Source organism: Microcebus murinus, chromosome 15, assembly GCF_040939455.1.
Source record: "Microcebus murinus isolate Inina chromosome 15, M.murinus_Inina_mat1.0, whole genome shotgun sequence".
Lineage (NCBI taxonomy): Eukaryota > Metazoa > Chordata > Mammalia > Primates > Cheirogaleidae > Microcebus > Microcebus murinus.
The window spans coordinates 43,016,104-43,036,015 of record NC_134118.1 but is presented as its reverse complement, the minus strand read 5'-3'; the positions used below and the strand labels follow the sequence as shown (position 1 = coordinate 43,036,015).

General features: G+C 36.2%; 1 protein-coding gene across 2 annotated transcripts in view; it reads left to right on the top strand.

Moving 5' to 3' along the window:
* Positions 1 to 14,800, top strand: part of HHIP (hedgehog interacting protein) — an 89,284-nt gene extending 74,484 nt beyond the window's left edge. Inside the window, exons 12-14 of one of the 2 annotated variants that reach the window (XM_012783800.2) lie at positions 6,292 to 6,440; positions 9,121 to 9,249; positions 10,073 to 14,800. In XM_012783800.2, coding sequence (XP_012639254.2) covers positions 6,292 to 6,440; positions 9,121 to 9,249; positions 10,073 to 10,083 — 289 coding nt within the window. In that variant the 3' untranslated portion in view covers positions 10,084 to 14,800. Of the gene's footprint in view, positions 1 to 6,291; positions 6,441 to 9,120; positions 9,974 to 10,072 lie in introns of those variants that run through there. The other variant, XM_012783799.2, reaches the window with a different exon arrangement.
* Positions 14,801 to 19,912: the final 5,112 nt, after the last annotated feature.

Below are 19,912 nucleotides of genomic sequence, written 5' to 3'. Positions count from 1 at the left end.
TTGAGTTTAGCGCCAACTCAATCCCAAACTGCCTGGTTATTAAAGCCAGTCAACACTATTTCTTAGTGAGCGTGGGAGGGACAGGTGAGGAATGAGACTTTTAAATCTCAGAAAACCTCAAAAGGAAGACAACACGGGTCACAAAAAAGAATGCTGAGGCCCAACCCCGTTTTTTTCAGCACGTTTCAGAACAAAAATTTCTAGACACTATCTAGAGATAAGATAGAACATTGGCTTTAGTCATCCTAAATTAGAATTTTAGAAACATACACTACAAGTAAAAAAAATTCTGTTATGATACACAATGTACATAAATTCAGAGTTATTCTTGAATTTAAAGTTTTCTTTCTCTTTATTACACTATCAGGATTACTCAGGAATATATAAAAAATATATTTCTGCAGCCTACATATGATATAATGTCAAGCAAGGCATTCCTTAAGAATGAAATGAAAGCAGTAACTCTTAAAACATTCAATTTCTTGGTATACCTCAAACAGTACTTGAAAAAAAAATACTGTTAGGAAATGTGTATTGCCATCACTACTGCCATGAAGTACAAACGAGCTCAATATCGCTCGGTTACACAGGAAGAGATTCCATTTGCTCTGTTCTTCTACCTGGAATACGACTGTATTATAAATGTAAAAGATTCCTCACAGCCAAATTGAATTTGTACAATGTATTACCATTTTTAAAACTACCGCAGAATGGCTGTGCATAGTCATCAAACGTGCTGTAAATCTGTTGAAATCCAGAATTCTACTCCTCATGAAGAAACTGACACTGAAAAGAGAAATATTGACATGACTAGGAAAAATTCAGTGAACAGCCAATTAGGAGGGGGAAAAATATTAATTTGTGTATTGACCTTGGAGAAAAGCACTGAAATAAGTAATAAAAAAGATGATGCAGCAACTACTATACTAGTGCTTATGTCTATGCATCAGGCTATACAAAAGGGGAAACAGTAAAATCTATATCCCATCATGAGAAAATTTCTCCTTCCTTACCCTTTTTTAGGTAAAAGTGCTGAGTGCTGGCTTTACAAATAATGAGCAGTTAAGGATGATCACTGTGTGTCAAACTACTTACAGCGTGAGGAAATTCATTAAACCATAGAATCTGCTGTGGCATACAAAGACTCCACCCAATCATAAGATTTCAGAGCATTCTGTACCTGGAAGCTCCTAAACTCAATAATTAATAGCTACATTAATTGCTTCTGGCTGAGAAATGGTCCTAATTGAGACCGTGCCTCTCAAACTTGCATGTGCATGTGAATCACTTGACAAACTTGTTAAAGTGCAGATTCAAATTCAGTAGGTAGGACCTGAGCTTCTGCATTTCTATAAACTCCCACGTAATCCAGGTGCTGCTCTTCTGGGATTGTACTATGAGGAATGAGGATTTAGACGTATCAGTTTTTCCTAATTCATAAGAATGGGGAAAAGCATGGAGGAAAAGTAGTTTTTTAAATGTTACAATTGCAAGGGAACACTTTTCCATGTGTTCCAACGTGACGATAGGTAAAGGGATAAGATAGTTTATATATCACTGTATACAAGCACATTGCTGTCCAAGACAGGCTACAGAATTACTACATCTTCTAAAACCTCTAATGGATCAGGATTTTGCATAAGAGTATTACTGATGATCTGTGAGTGATCTTGTGTTATAATTAAATGAATTTAAAATCTGGACACCTAACAAAAATTTCAGACTAAACCCCTTTACTTTTGTAAAATAGATTTCTGCAGTGCTCACTCTGAAGGGCAGGCCTGCTCAGATAGGATATATCCCTGTACCTCCCTACAAAGTCACAGAGGACTTCCCATTTATTGATTCATTTGTTCATTTATTACAGTAAATATCATTAAATTAAAACCATCCATAATCTCACTACCCAGCGACATTCGCTGTTGGCCTTAGCTAGTAACAAAAAGTCATCACATGCGATGTGTGTTTATAAATTACTTAATGCTTCTCAGCTTCTCCCTTTATTTCAAAAAAGTATCTGACTCTTTATATAACTTCACAAAGCCAGCCACAGTGGGTTTCTAAGAAAATGTCTTACATTTCTGAAAATAATGCTTTATATATTAAAGAATGTTGGGCAGTTTTCTACACTAGCCCCTTAGTGTTTCATTATTTCTCATGTGTGAAGGGATTAGGAAATAATGTTTTTCTGATCTAAATTGACTTTGAGAGCTATTAGGGATAGCTGTCAAAAAATGGGCTCGATATACTTTTTATTACAAACCTAAACACCCTCTTGGGTACGTTTTTTCTTTTGAAAGCTACTTCTGAATTCATTTGGTAGAGCTAAGGGTCCAAAAGTTTAACAAGTAATTGTTTAAAAGAAGAACAAGGCTATTTAAATGATTCTTATTTGACCATACATTAAAACACTCAATTTTCCAGTCTAATGAAAATAAGAATAAAAATGAATTTATCACAAATATATACTCTAAATTTGTGTTTAGATCCCATCTAGGTGTGCGTATGTAATATTTATGTATACGTAAGATGGTCTATTCCAACATTACAATAATAATAAAGTTCAAATCTACTGTTTTATCCCGTTTTCTTTTCTCTTTATTCTGTAATAAAGGGACCCTGTTCTTTTCCATAGAACGGAGAATGTCACCATCACAAAGTGTGATTGGAGGGGTATGGTTGGGTCACCAAAAGTCGTTGTCAGATTTTACCAGATATATTACTAGAAAAATAAATTTTAATGTGTTGCTTAATGCCCATCTGGAGAAGAAAACAATCCTATCTCTTTATCTCTTGCTTACCTTGACTTCTTCACCTTTTGTTTATTTACTATTATATTATAGTTAGTATAAAAATTGCATCTTTTAAAATAAATTTAACTATGTCTTAGAAGAATTTTATAAGACAAGTTAATTTGGGCAATAGAGAGAAACACAGTGTGTTTTTAGTTTTATGTTTATGATATGAAAGTATAGCAATTAGATTTTAGTTATATCCCTCCCCCTAATAGTCATATTTTCCTAGTATCTTTATCCAATAGCATAGACAGGAAACAAATGCCCTTTTAAAATTCCATATTCCTAGTAATTTCATTCATTCACTCGACAGATTTTTATTGAGGTTCTCCCATGTGCAACATAGTCTTCTAGGTCCTGGGGAGACACAACAGAAGAGAGGAAGCATTTGTCCTCATGGAGTTTATATTCCAGAGAGTGTATCTGAGAAAGTTACTACTATACACATTCAATTTAATTTAATAAACATTTATCAACTGCCTGCACAGTATTTTCCCAATTCCTATGAATATAAGTAGTTGAAGAAGATAAAAATACTTGGTGGCTTAAATGTCATCTCTCTATTACATCGCTCAATCCTAAACTAAGTGCTCCCTCATCTGTATTTCTATGATACTTCATGTGCACCTGTCTCATAGCAAAGAACACACTACATATGCTTTTGTGTTTGCATGTCTGTCTTCCCCTCCGTGGGCTCTGTAAGGATCAGGACTCTGTCTGATGTCTTAGCCCCATGAAGAGCATAGTACTTGCTCAAGTAAATGATTGGACTTGAAGAGAACTGAGTATGTAGCTTCTGCCCTCAGAAAACTTTCATTGCAATGAAGGAGAGAGAGAGATAGAATAACTGAATTATATGTTTATGTATGGCAGCCACACAATGTTATAGAAGGTAATGTAAACAAGCCCGCGTATGAAATAATTATTACATTCGCAGACAGCTAGGCATTTACTAAACCTCAGGCAAAAAAACAGTTTAGATTCCCTCTATAATCTGAGGCTCCATATATTTTAACGTTTGGTGAGACACAGTCAAAGCCTCTGCTAGAAGGATCAGCAGAGAACCAAGTGTCAGATCCCCTGCCCTAAAGAACCGCCCTTCAGTATTTGATCCCTGTTTCTCATACCCTCATTCCTTTCCCAGTGCACATGAATCAGTGTCCCTATACTTTGCCTCAAAAAGGCAACGCCTTGTAGTTTTTTAACTGAAGTCACTTACATTCTTGATGTGAATGATGTCTTCTCTTCAGATTCATCTATTCAGGCCTAAACCATCCTGTAGAGTAGTATGTGAGCTATGTACATACCTGCATGTTCTGCATTACCTATAACATTTTTGACATCCTCTATTTCTAGGTCTCTTTTGTTGAATGAGTCAGAAAGAGGGTGAACAAGTGAATAACAAGCAGACAGGCACAGAATTCTACAGCTTCAATTAGAACTATACCTGTTTAGTGAATGCCACTTAAAACGATAATGACCTATGAACCAGAAGAACTTCATGGTCATTGGAAAACTGCTCTTCTGATGGCCAAAAATGCCACCATTGTCTCACAAACAAAATAAGAATTTTAAATGTGAGAGACATGGAGCAGACATGGATGGGATATTCAACAACAATAAGAAGAGGAAGATAATGCCCTTACCTTTCTTGGCATAATTATTTAACATTTTTTCTGCCTTATCCCACCTCACCCTGACTCCCAGAAAGACTACCTTGGGGAACGACACATGGAAAATATTTGTTAATGTTTTCTGAATGAAAATATGCTCAGTCCATGGAATGCCTTAAGGACCTTTCATATAAGTTGTCCTTTTCTGTAATAGATTTAAATAGGAGAGTGAATATAGTTAAGGGAGTTTCTGAATTGTCGTGTAATATAGAGTGGGACTTTCATTGGGAAGAGGAGCAGGAGAAGTCACTACCCATTTTTAAGAGTCATTGCAGAAACAGCCTGAGATCAGACCCCAAACTATTATCACTGTTCATATTGCCACAGGGACATAACAAGGTATCTCAAGAAAACTGAGTCTACAGGGTGTATGTATTTGCTTATCTCAGAAAGCTCCATGCAGTGGTTATCTCTTGTGCTGGTTTTGCACTATAATGATCACCTTCTTTGTTGTGGTACTTAAGGAGTCCAATTGCTTTGACCATCCTAATCCTGGTGATTCGACTACTGATGAAAACATTTGTTTGCTTTCCTTAACTGAGAAGAGCCCTCTCACCGCACTGTGGCACAAGTAACAGTGACTGATAGGAAAGTGCCACTGCACGATTTTTTCCAAAAAAAAATTTTTTTCCAAAAAAAGAGTAGTTATGACTGCAATTCATAGCCTGATCCAGTTTGAATGACATCTTATTTCAAAAACAGTAATAACCATAAAAAAAAAAAAGTCTTCTGAAGGCATCTTGGTTTCCTCTATAAATGATGGCAGTTGTAGAACAATTAAAATGAAATCTATAATTTTCTCTATTGCAAATAAGATGTTTCTGTTTGCTGCTACTAGAGTTCTTTTTTTCCTAGCAAGACAAAATCAAATTGAAATGTATATACATAAAATCTCCGTTATGGATCGTTCTTTGCATGAAAAGTTTAAACTTTGATTACTCTACATATACCCATATGTTATGATGACCTTTCAAGAAAAATCAGTCTGAAAATATTATCACAAAAGAAATATAAAATTGAAAGAAAAATTTATTCCCAATTTTTAGGCTACAAGTGCTCATTTTAAGGAAAACCTTTAGCCCAGCGATATTGTCAACCGTGTCACTAACAAGCAAAATTATCTCAGATACCACCCCTAATAACTTTTGTAGATCTGTGGGAAAAAGTTTTAAAATATCTATACATCTTTATTTTAAACATTGCAATTGCCAGAAATTCTTAGCTATTAAATATAAAATATCGATATAATTAAACTCTCATTTTTCATCAATGAGGTTTGATCATGACAAGGTTTCTTAGAATGTCTACTATGTCACTTTGGTTCAAAACTGGTTAATTCGTTTCCTCACTGGTATGTATTTTCTATTCTTAGAAAGCTATGGGCTGGGTGCGGTGGCTCACGCCTGTAATCCTAGCACTCTGGGAGGCCTAGGCAGGAGGATCATTTGAGCTCAGGAGTTTGAGACCAGCCCGAGCAAGAGTGAGACCCCATCTCTACTAAAAATAGAAAGAAATTAGCTGGACAACTAAACATATATAGAAAAAGTTAGCCGGGCATGGTGGCGCATGCCTGTAGTCCCAGCTACTCGGGAGGCTGAGGCAAGAGGATCACTTGAGCCCAGGAGTCTGAGGTTGCTGTGAGCTAGGCTGATGCCATGGCACTATAGCCCAGGCAACAGAGTAAGACTTTGTCTCAAAAAATAAAAAATAAAGAAAAAAAAAATAGAAAGGAAGAGATACGCTATGTAAGCTACGAAATTGCTAGATTTCATTCCAATATTGATTTTCCACCAAATACACTTTGAACTATTGTTTTGATGCAGACCTTTAATGCCTGAGGAATGCAGAGCCTCTATACAACCCGCGCAGATGCTGACTTCGGAGTGCTCCAGGCTGTGTCGCAATGGCTACTGCACCCCCACGGGAAAGTGTTGCTGCAGTCCCGGCTGGGAGGGGGACTTCTGCAGAATCGGTTAGTATTTCTCTTTTCCCTAGCAAAGACTGGGTGGGGATGGGGCAGTCCTTAGGGACTCAAGAAGTCAACGTTAGCTGTCTCTTCCAGAATTAGCTAGTGTTCAAGAGCGTTTAGCATTTACAATAATATTAATGCTCATCTGCTTCTGAACTTGTAAATGAAATCTTTCTCATTTTCTTAATGTAAATGATGTTAGTCATAAACATTAAAAAACACCTAAATGAATCCTTTCAAAAAGCAAAAAATGAAAATAGCTCAACTAGATCATCTCTGTGGGGCTCTCGGTATTGGGTTCTGAGATTTCACACTCGCCAATGACTTAATGTTTTCAAGGCTCCTCTCCACGTGCTAGCATTTTCCAGACACCCCGTAAATGCCATCTCTGGCTTTACTGCTTGCTTTCTTGCTACAGCACACTAAAAACAGGGCTTTGCAATGGGTGTTATTAAGTAAGAGGGGAAAACGCAATTATCTAGAGGCATCTTATGAGATTTTTTAATTCTTTTTGCCACTCCCTTGTGAACCATCAGCTAGATGTGCAGCTGCTCTGAGAGAGCAGAGGAGATTTATTCCAGGGTTATTCTATCCTTTAACTTGAGATTTCGTCGATTATGCACAGTGATGTTTATGTTCTACTTGGTGTGAAGTAAGAAAATCAGATAAACTTAGAAACCTAGAGTTTAAGATGTACATGTTGAAAATGCATATTTGACAACCAGCAGGTACAGAACACCTAGAAAAAATTTTGATCTCTGCTACTTAAAATATTAAAATACCTCTTGCCAGTGAAAATTAGTCTCAAGTTAATATTTAATATTATTCTTCATTCGTGAATGCTCTTTTTTGTTTATTCTAAAGATGTATTTGTTTAAGAAAATCATAAGCAAAACTTGTCTACTTTATATATTGTCCAACAAAACTAACCAACATTTAAAGTCACATATACAGTATACATTTTAAGTTTAAATTGCCTAAGCATTCATAACATTATAGATTGATTAATATCATGGTTGCCTATCTAAGAAAAGCTATCAAAATTAAAACTCCACAGAAATTAAGTAATTACACCATTTAAAACAGAAAGCTTACATTTTGTTGACCCCAGTCTGTCTCCCTTTTTTGTTTAGTTGGTCAAAAAAATAAGAATGTATTCAAATGTATAATATTCAAATTCCTGATAATATATTGTCTGTTCCTCTGCATCTTTTGAGGAACGAAGCTTCTTTTATATAGTGTCCTTTCTGTTATATTCCCTACTTTGTATTTTACCTAACTGCTTATGTCACCTCAAGTCACCAGTTAACTAATATTTATTGAGTGCCTTCTAGTGACTGTATGTTTAAACTGAGGGCAAAGTATTTTGAGCACAAGTGGCATTATACATAGCTTAATATTAATAATATGTAATATAAATTAAAATAGACATTCTTTGAGTTAACGTGAAGTTTTATTTCAGTAAAATACTTTAATCTTTCCACTGAATAAATTTAAATAGTTTGAACATATAAGATAAACCAAAAGCAATCTATTTGGGATTTTCACAATTTTAATTTAATTTTTTTTTAAGAGACAAGATCTCACTATGTTGCCCAGGCTAGACCTGAACTCCTGGGCCCAAGCAATCCTGTCATCTCAGCCTCCCAAATAGCTGGGACCACAGGCTCATGGCACCGTGCCCAGCTACTCAGAATATTTTTGATACAAGCAAGAACTTTATTAATATACTCACATAGTTTACTCATCTCCTACAAATTTAAAAGAGAAAATAGTCTGTTTATTTTCTTCTTATTCTTTCCCATATGCCAGCCACAGGCCCTAGATTTTGATTCATGTATTTGAAAAGATGAAAATGACCCTGGCCCCTCAAAGCATAAGGAATTACATTCAAGGAATTCGATTCCTTCTACAGTGGCTGCACTTCCCATATTTATCTTATCAGAAAATGACAATTCATGTATACACCCAATTTTATGTCTCCATCTCATTTTATCAGCAAGTCTTTGTATCCCCTATGTATACCGCAGTGGTAGACATTCTTTAAGAAAGAAATTCTGTGCTGTAGAGGAGCCCTGAAAAGGACTGCTCAGAATACCCTTCACTGGCCAATTGCACTGACTCCAAAAAACAGACTTTAAAGTATAATCAGAGAGCAAAGCCTGTGCTATGTGCCCCCTGGAAACAAGGGGAAATATGGTGGATATTCTGCCTAACCCAAATCCCAAACTGGCCATTCCTTTATGTTGCATTGGCGATGCTTGAGCCCCTGTGCCTCCCTCCCTGGCCGGGCCCTTCCTGTACTGAGGTCCTACCTTGAAGGATTGGGAACTCAGGCCTTGGAAGGCCCCCTGTGGGTCATGCCCCTGTGGAGCAGAGATTTGCAAGGACTAGAATCTTGAGTCTGCAAAGGATCACAGTTGTTTCCCATGATCTCTGCTTCTCTAGAAATGTCTCTCATTCTGTGCTGTGTTTTGCCTCTCAAATAACTGTGGGTGTGAAAGACTGTTTTCCTACTTCATATATTTATCTTTCAGACCATTTTGTGGCCATCTTCCTCCTTTTTTCCCTCCCTTCTCTTACTCAGCAAATACTTGTAGGTCCCCTACTTGGTGTTGTTTCTGTACAGAAACAAACAGAAATGAGGGTGTGATGTTATTGTCCTTTTTTTTTTTTCATACAGCAAAATGTGAGCCCCCATGTCGTCATGGAGGTGTCTGTGTCAGACCAAACAAGTGCCTCTGTAAAAAAGGATATCTTGGTCCTCAGTGTGAACAAGTGGACAGAAACATCCGCAGAGTGACCAGGGCAGGTATTCTTGATCAGATCATTGACATGACATCTTATTTGCTGGATCTAACAAGTTACATTGTATAGTTTCTGGGACTGTTTGAATATTCCTTTCCAATGGGCATTTATTTTTTATCCTGTCATTAAAAAGAAAGACTGTTATCCTGCTACACACTCCTGTGATTTCATTTTCTTTTATTAATTTAAAAATAATTTCCAGAAATGTGGAAATCCTCTGTGTGTATGTTGGCACGTTTGTTCACATATGCACGTACACACACTCATAACCCCTATACTCGTGGTTGCATAACAGATGGGTTTTAAATATATATACTTCCTTGTACAGAGTAATTTACACAGAAATTCCATTGTAAATTGATAACGGAATTTTTATGTCACCAGAAGAGATTATTGGACTTCCCAGGAATTTTCTGTCTGTAATCACTAAAGTCAACTTTAATGGAGTTTTGAAACATTACTGTGCAATCTGATGGATCTAATAAAAAAGGCAATATTTTTATATTAAAGGACTATACTATGAGAGAATGTTTCAGAACTCCCTGATGAATTTCCAATTGAGCAACCTGATATAAAATTGTAATCTTCATTTTTATCAGTGTATCCGATTACAGAATGTTACGCACTTACCTTTCTATTGGCAGAGAAATCTGGTTACTTCAGCTTAATCTCAAGATTGTTTTCAAGTGTTTTATAATTAAATCATAACAGCATATTTTAAAAATCAATCTTCCTAAAAGGTCTGCTTTTATTGTATATTTTATTTAACAATAGGCACTGGGTTTGTGTTACATATTTATATTTTTTATTTTATTTTTATAATATAGACATCACCTAGATGAAACACCTTTACCCTGTCCTGTAAAATACTAAAGTTACATTTTTCACCATCTTAATTGGAAAGAAGGGGAGTGAGAAAACAAACAGTCTTTAATGTGCTGTGGATCTAAGCTAGCAATGTATCCTTGTGCCAACATGTAATCATTAACGACGGATGAAAAAGCAAGAAAACAGCCAATCCTTATAAAATTCCAGCATTAAACATTTGTAAAAGTGCTTTTCACCATAGCAAGACTGTCAGAGTATATGTGATTAGAATGTTGCAGATTTCCACTGAATCGAACCTCATTGGAGAAGAGCTCACTCGTTTTTAACAAATCTTGGCTATGTAAGCTGTCACTTGTACAAATTTTTAATATAAATAATTCTTGCCAAATATGACTTTTAATGTATATGTTCCTTCCAAAGTCAATGAAAATACTCTTTGGTTAATGTATCAATAAATTTTCTGTAAATGTTCTGTTCAGGTTTCTAAAGAAATGATATGTTCTAACTTAAAACTGCAAAAAGTTTAGTAGACATTTTTCTTAAAGGTTTTTGAGGCCAGCTCTCCAAGTTTGGATTTTAACAAAATTATAAGGCCTCTTTGCACTACTGAAAAAAAATACATCTACTCTTGACAAGTGCATACCCACTATAGTTGTCCTCCTTCTGTAAACATCCAATCCTCTAAAATCTAAATTGTAGAGCAGTATAGACTATGCACAACCAGCTGACTTTCCAAACCTGCTCCTTACCTTTAGGAATATGAGCCTCAATTAAAAAGAAAAAAAAAATCTTGTAGCTAGTACTTCTCTATTGTTTTAAAGTGAGAGATTTGCAATTAAAGTCCAGTGAGCATTTATATAGAAACCACAATGTAGAAAGATTGGTTAAGTACACTGCTCTTGTCTTCCATATATGATTACTTAAGTTTCAAGTGACCTCATGCCAAATGGAAATGGGTTGAGAAATCTTGGTTCAGTGCTTAGTGCACAATAGCCTGCATTAAAAAGTGCATGCATAATTTTGCACAATTTAGATTCAATTGACAGTCTATTCAAAGAAGTCTCAGGATTAAATGAGCATGGAGACCAAATTGCCCTCTTACCCCAGAAAAGGGGTGGTCCCTTCTAGTCACACTAACACTTCATTGGCCCAACAGTGTGACAAATCTTGCAATGAACCATGCAGTAGCCTGCATCTGTAGGTTAATAGCAATCTTTTGTCTCCATTGCTTTCTCTTCATAGCCCTTTTACTGAATTCCATCACAGAAAGTTTTACAATTAAAAAAAAAAATGTCCTGACAACCATTTTTGTAAATGGACCTTACCATCTAATAGTTTCTTATTCAACGTGGGTGACATTAACAAAATGTGAACTTCTTGTGAGGGAGCCAGCTGTCTAAATCTGTCAAATCGTGCAGTTTTATTACACATTCTCCTGTTCCTAGTTTCACTGAAAACAATAAGGATGCTGCTATAGATTCAGCAAAATCTCAAATATCAGGCGTTTCTTCTGATATGTTTAACCTCTCTAAGTCTTCCCCAAAAGAAAAAAAAGGTGTTCTATTGCCATTAGTTCTATTATTTAAAAAATCTATATCAATCAGATTTTTTTTATCCAGCTTTTTTCCCAAGTGAAAGAGTCTCAAGTGACTTAGAAAAACATATGTGCCCCAGGTGTCATTGCCTTTTCCATTGTGAGTCGTTAGAATAAAAGACCAAGTTCTTCTCAAAAGAAGATAGCAAGATCCATGGACATTAAACACAAGCAAAGAAAATAAAGTCATTGGAGTCATTTCTTTCTGTTCTTAAGAGAAAAGTAGATAGCACTGGCTAATTGATGGCTACATATTTTAAACTAAGTGGTCAATTCAAAAAATCTCTTTGACCTTTTCTTTCAAGTAGATGTTTTAAATGCGTGACTGTGGAATTATCCTCAATGATTCATGATGAGAGGCAGGTAGGAGTTGGTTAAAAAGTATTAGCTCGGGAAAAGTTATTGTTTCATCACATGAAAGGCAACATCTACTCAGTTCATAAAGCACACAATCTAAAATGGAAGAAAAATGTCCTTGGTGAGAATACTGATGGGTAAGAGAAAGGTGAAATAAGGAACTAGAAAAAGGTATATTATTATTATTCCCTTGTCCGTTCTCAAGCTTAAGCTTTGGGTGTCAGTTGAATGTAAAATGATGCGATGGTAGTTTTAAATAGTTAGAAATAATCTGTTTGCCACTGTTTCTGTCACACTCCTATCCTGGTTCATAGAATCTTGTTTTCTCATTTAAGATAGAAGAAAACTGAATTGGCAGAGCATGAAAGTGAAAAGGAGGAAATATTTCAGAAACTTGAGTGATGGCAAAAATGTGCATCCATCCATGCCATTTCTTCTTGGAATTTTATTTGAATGTAACTATTATAAAAATATATCTTTTATTTTATCACCAAGAATACTCAGAAGTTTTCTCAGATTGATGAGCTATCTCATAAACAGCCAAGAAACCTGCTAATATAACAGATATGATACATACAACCTCAATAGAAAATTATTCTATTATTTTCATGCCTCAGAGCAGTTACTTCTTCCCTATTTATTTCTTTGAAAATAATTACATAAAAATGTACTAACAATTTTTAATCCATTTGCTTTTGATCTCGGTTTTTATCTCTGAATCATAAAATACACAACAAGCCTACTAAGTGTAAAATATGAGCTTAGATGCTATATGTAGGGTCTTTCAAAGTGCACATTAAACTTTTATTAGTCTAACATTCTGTTAAGTCTCTTAGCTTTGAAACATAAAAGAGAAACCAAGCCCAGGTTTTTAAGAGGAAAAATAAGGTATACCATGGGCAGTTGTAGTTGACTGATTAACAAATTAGTTTGAGCATTTCTATAAAATGTTACCTATGATGTCTATATCCTCTGCCTCTCCCTCCCTCCCTTTACCTTTCTCTCTCTCTCTCTCTCTCTCTCTCTCTCTCTCTGTCGCTCACTAATATATTTTCTATTCCCTTTTAGCCCCTCCCCTTTTCCTTCTCTGGTTTCTACTGGTTTTGGCTAAATAGACATGTCTTCAGTATGCCCATCATGAAGGTGTCCTGGGGTAGGTTGCTATTGATTTTGCTAATTGCAATCTTTTTCTTTATTTTTCTGAAAAAATATCCTCTCCTGGTCACATGTGCTCAAATTCTATATCAGGAAGAATAGGAGACAAATAGTGTCCTAGACTGATCTATTACAATCATTATAGGAAATAACAAAAACCATAAATGACCACTAGTCCAGATGCTCCAATTCAGCTGTCCCCACATAGATACAGGAAAGACATGGGAATAACCCCGGTCAAGAGCTTGCACTGACAGTAAGGAGAGTTAGTAGCTATTGCCTATCCAAGCAACAGCCATCTTGTTGAAGTCTATTTTGAAGAAGATTATTCCAAATCTGTGAGGAAAAATAAGAAGTAGTTTCCCATTAGAGACTTCAGACTCTTCTTTTGCCCACTCCCAGGATAAGATTTGAACTTGCAGAAAACTCAGACCAAATCCCATGGCCAGAAAATGTACATAGTTTTTTATTACTCCCAGAAAGCTGGTGGGCCTACTATTGCAAATGCTGGCAAAGCCATCAGAAAGTTCCTCTTTAGAATATCTAAAAAGAAATATATGTTTACTCTCTTACCTTCTTTTTCTTTGTCACACCAACACAAATTGGTCATACTTCCAATAATTAATGTGATGTCAAGGAAGGTAGGAAACCTAAGAATAGAAGAACTTCAATATTAAAAACATGATTGTGGAAGCTTCCAGACACTAATTGTAGCCAACCTCAACCCTTCTTTCTCTTAACTATCTTCTTTGAATAACTTTTGGAAATTGCCTTAATTTTAGGAGAGTAAGACATATTCATGACATTGTAAGGGAGTGTTGCAGAGCTGTTTTCTTCTCAGTCATAGTGATTATTTTGCTAGCTGCTGTGGAGAGATTCATTCATTTAGGAGATTAGCACTTTTCTTAAATTCATTATTAAATATGAACCCAAGGTACACCCATCATTTACTTTGCTTTCCCATATCATTTGTATAGGGCATATAAGTCAATTAACAAAGTAAAAAATAAATAATGGGTCCCTCCCCTCAACATAAAGTCCATGTTTAATACTTGCTATTATTTCCTTAGCCAGATTATACAGTAACCAAAAAAAAAAAAAAAAAAAGAAAAGAAAAAGAAAATGGTATCAACTCAATATTAACTCTAAGGTTATCTCTCATGTGCATCACAAGACAGACATCATCTTTCATGCAGGGTTTCTTGGCGTTTTTTTGCATATGTAAATTATGTATTACTTAAATTACTTAAATCCAAAGTACATTTATACATATTCAGGCAAGTTAATATAAATGTATGGTGAGTTTCTCAATTGTCTATAATCTAAGTTAAAATAAATATATTTTAGCGCATAGTATAGAAAGAAGTAAACATTAACAGTGATGGGAAATTCATAATGGCTAAATATAAAATAAGCTTTGTCTTCACAGAAACTCATTCTTGTATACTTGTCTTGGCACTAAAAAATAACTAGTTGATAGTTTCCATTCATATGAATAAGTTTGGAATGGTCTATGCCCAAAATGTATGTTACACATTTCCTTACCTCATATTCTTAAAATCTGAGATATAAATTTTTTAGAATAAATTAAGATTTTTATGTAAAACTCTTAATTTAAAAAAAAAGCTCCTTTCATGATACTACTATTGAGAAAGCAAATTGACAACCTTATGAGAAATCAGATATTTCCCATATCTCATTATAGTCACAGGATACGTTTGGACATACATTTCACCAGGAAACATATAATAACAAGATAAATGATAACTGAGGTACTATGAGATTTTTAGAATTTTATTTCCCAGGACATGCTACAGTAGACTATTTATTTAAAAGAAACCCACCTAATTAAAATGAAAAATATCATCGAATCATTATAATTAATAAGCATACAATAATACCGAAATGAAAACTCTGTGTCTTTCCTGGCTTTATCTGTGATTTTGTCCAGTTTTAAAGAGCAATTAACTTTATCATTCTTCTAACATGTTTTGGTTCCTCAAGTTGTTCATTTTCCCTTAGGTTGTTGAATATTAGGACAGTTTGTCCAGAGCCTTACTCACAGAACCTACCAGAACCAATCCATGCCTGGGTTTCTGTTAATAAGAGGCAGAAGGCTATAGGAACAAGTAGTAAAAGCAGGTACACGTGAAAGGGAGCAGGGTTAATATCTGCACTAGTTGGTATTGCTATAAATGTCCTTCCAAAGGTAACACACAAAGTCATTGGCCCAGATAATCCCTCTGAATTTGAATAATCTGATTTATTTAGCCAAATTATTATAATATGCAGTTCTCCTTGGTCAATCTTCTATTATTCAGCCATCTATTCATTTATTAATTCAGCAAATATTTATTGAAGTGCCTACCATGATTACATGCTGTAGAAAAGACAAGGGCATTTACTAGGAGGCATTGTGAGTCCAGTGGGTATGATGAACATGTTTGAAGCAAAAGACAATAGTCCCATCCAACAGCTCCGATTCAGCTCAACATTAGAATTCAGCAGTCATGGTACAGATGGCCTAAAGTACATCTGTGTGTATCTGTATGTGTGCACACACCCATGTATATATATTTATCTATCTGTACAAACACTACATATGTATACACACTATCTATGTAATATATAATATATGTATAATGCATATAAATTCTAACAAGTGTATTTGTGTTATCTTTAAAATAGAACAATTGTATCTTGAAGTGGTAAATGCAGAGAATTGGTTTTATTGTTGATCTGTGGATTTAATGAATTTAGGTGAAAAGGATGTTTAAGTGTATAATTTCTTTTCTTAATTTAATATATTTATGTAAATGCATGCCTGAAATTTGGTTAGATTGGCTGTGTTTTGTTGTCTTTTAACGTGATCAAATGTATTAAACTTTATCTTATGACTTGATGTACATGTGCTATTTTATAATTCTTTTTTATTTCAGAATTTTTTTAAAAATTTCAAACTATTCAGACTGATTATATAAACACTACTTTCTAAATATTCCATACCCAAATGACTTCAAAATAATCCTTGTCTGTTGTCATTATTCATGTTCTAATTTTAAAATTTTCTTCCAAAATATATGCTAATGTTAAGGGTCATTTTCCTTGGGTAGATAGAGTAGACAGCAGTGAAAATGTTACATTGATTTAAATTTGTTCTAAGTTGTAAATGACTTAACCCTGATATTTTCAAGTAAGTAAGAATAAGTGAAGAAGGAAGATTAGCAGTTAGGAATACCGAGTGCCCAAATTGAAGGGAAGAAACGTGTAAGAAGGGGAACAGGAAAAGAGGTGACTGCAGGTAGGCTCTGCTGACCTTGCCATTTTGCTTCCAGTAAACTCTACCAAGGGCATTTGTATAAGATCTGATCTGCTGTTTTGAACATGAATATAAAACCTACAATATTCTTTAGAAGACCAAAATGCTTTCATCTAAGTCCCCTTTCTTCCTGGATAAATACCTCTCTGACTCATTGAAAGGAAAAGCTCTGGCTCTCTCTCTGCAAGAGGTTAGCATTTCTAAGAGACTAAAATGTGTTACCAGGTGCTTATTCTCAATGTGTCCCTGAGCTCATGGATCCCATGTGATTGCTTCCTAGAAGTTTTAAGTCAGGCAAAGTGACCCCATGAAGAGCCCTGTAGCTGATTCTCACAGTGGCCCTAGAGGCACCAGAGTTCTCATTCGTGCTCTGCCCTCCCAGCACTTAGCCATCCCCGTGGCTGAGCCCGTGGTCACCCTCTTTGTTTCCTGCGTGTCTTCTACTTTTTGAGTCCATGACAGATCTAGAAGAGTTCCCGCGTACTTGAAGAAAATAATATTGCACGCATACAGTCTCGTGATGGAAGTGGTTTGTTGCTGCTGCTCAGCTCGCTGGGTTTCTTCACAGTCATCCCCAGTGTAATCAGTTCCCTGAGTTAAAGTCCCTTCTTTAGACCCTGGATGATACATATATTAATAAGAGTGACTTAGACACAGGTGAGAAAAGAGGTGATATAGTCATACTAAAAAGAGACAAGATAAGATCTTTAGGAGGTCACATTAAGAAACTATTCTCTTGGATCCCATGTGATTGTGATCACAGTGAAGTTAGAAGGATCCTACTTCAAAACCTGATACGTAACCTTTAAATTTCTAAGGCAGCTACCGATGGAAAGTTGTCACTGAGAATCTTTGTAGCTCCCATTTGTGCTATCATAACTCCCAGCTGCCCAGTGTCCCTGGGAGTCTGACAGTTAATGTGACAGTTATTTCTATGAAATTATTCCTTCATACTTACATTTTTTTAAAAAAATTGAGACTAATGTACTATTTCCAATGGAAGTACAATTGAAAATACCAGCCACGCTTAATATCTCATCAGAAAAAAAAAATAGTGTTTTTTTTTTCTATTTGGAGTTCCAAAGAAGTCTCTGGAGAATAATTCCTACCATCATTCAAAGAAATGAGGGGATAAAAGGAAGGCAAAGAATTTGGATGAAATATTTCATCTGCATTTTTGTAATTTGACTTATATTTGATTTCTATACAATATCTTCTATGACTTAAATAAACAAACAATTTAAATGGGGAAAGGAGTGGGCAGGGAGGGAGGGTGAGGGCTGGGGAGCTTCTGACTATAAAACTCATTCTTCTTGGGATTATGCCAGCATCAGAAACTTCTTGAGCTCACTCTTGTAATTTAATAAGATGTTGTCAGATCCCTTTGACATATTTATAGCCTTATAATTAAAACTCCTTGATGCAAAATCCATGTGCTTCATGTAAAGCAATTTTGCTTATCGTAGACACTCTGTTCTGTGATCTGCAGCTACCCAAAGCCATGCATGCCAGGTCTACCGGCCAGGACACTGGGCTGGGGCTTTGAGGTGTGCATCCTGAGCCTTTGTCTCCAACTAATTAGCCAGGTGCTGTGGGTACATCTCCCACTGCATGGGGACTCAGCTTCCCTGTGCATAAAATGAGAGACTTGGATTCCTTCAGCTCCAACAGGTGTTACTATTAGATAGGACTCATTCCAGGGTCCATGTGGATTGCAGGTTTGAAATTGCAGATCTTGGATAGGAATACATTAACTACTCCATTGCATTGATTCGTGGTGGTTACATAATCATTATAGACACTCTTCCTCATTTTCCTATAGCCTCCCAGTTTCCTCTTTGCCCTGAGCCTCCCACCCTTCTGCGGTTCTGTTGCCATTTTCTCTCATGAGTTGTTTAAATGTCCTTTCTCTGTTCCTTTCATCCCCATAAGGTTTCTTCTTGAATCCTTTCATGTCTTCTACACCTGTCACTCTAAATTTCATAGGCACTATCTGACCTATGGCCATCGTTTCCTCCATGCTGAAGAATCACACTACTATTACAGGCAGCTGCCGCTCCCTCCAGGGGTCCTTAATGTCTGGTTTTGCAACTGTCAGAAATATCATTATTGTCTCTTGCATGAACTATGTCCCAAGAGGATGGCAGTGGGCACCCTTACTGACAGATAGATGGCATATTCTGGGCACATACAAGGGCATAGATGCCTGGTTACTGCCATCTAAGAGGCAGGTAATTCAAGATACAGAAGAAAGCATAACCATGAATATCAGTCTGTTCAGGTTACCCCAGCAAAGGACCACACACTGAGTGGCTTAAGCAACAGAAATGTATGGTCTCCCAGTCCTGGGGCCTAGGTATTGGCAGGACCAGCTCCTTCTGAGGGCTGTGAGGGAAGGCTCTGCACCAGGCCATCTCCTCCCAGTGTCTCTTCACATCACCTTCCCTCTACATGTGCCGCTGTGTCCAAATTTCCCCTTCTTATAAGGACACCAGTCATATTGGATGAAGGCCCACCATAATGACCTCATTTTAACAAAATTCTCTCTGGAAAGGCCCTCTCTTCAAATAAGGTCCCATTCTGAAGTCCTGGGGGTTTGGACTTCAACACAGGAATTTGAGGCAGGGAGAGGGGGAGGGGACACAATTCAACCCATGTCACCATGCCTCGGAAATGCCATCAGACTTACTGAGAGGTCTCGTTTTCATTGATGCAGTGCTTCTCAAACTTCATTGTGCCTCCAGTCACCTGGGGACTTTGCTAAAATACAGATTCTGATCTAGTAGGTCTGGAGTGGAGCGCAGATGATTCCTAACAAACTCTGAAATTGTGCTCTCTGTGCTGGTACACAGGCTACACTTTGAGGAGCAGGATCTAATTCATGGCTTTTGGGCTGTTTCGACTTCAAGGACAGAATAGTAATACTGGAAAAAGCCTTCATGGAAGCATGGCCTCTGCCTCCAAAAAGGAAACAATGATATGGCCTAAATCTTCATTCTAGGCATGTGCTTAGTGGAGTAGAATGCACACAACGGCCATGAGATGTTTGTGTATAGCAGTCAGTCATCTTCATGATGCTAGGCTGCTTTTGGTGGTTACTACAGCTGCTGTTCTTATTAATATTTTCAGCAACAGCATTATAATCACACTAACAAGTACAGTATTTCCATGTATGTTGGAATCCATCTATCTGCTTAAACTAAAACTGGGTTGCTAAAGCAATATGCACTATAATAAAACACGCATGAGTTTTAAGCTGTGTAAATTGTGCCAGTATAATACATAGTAATAACAGAAAACTGTGAAAGATTCCTAAGATAAAGAAATTTAAGAAGGAAATTATCACTATGAATAAATATATTTCAGTGAAGTATAGACCCTGAAAAACTGGAAAATGAACTTCTGTGTTAATAT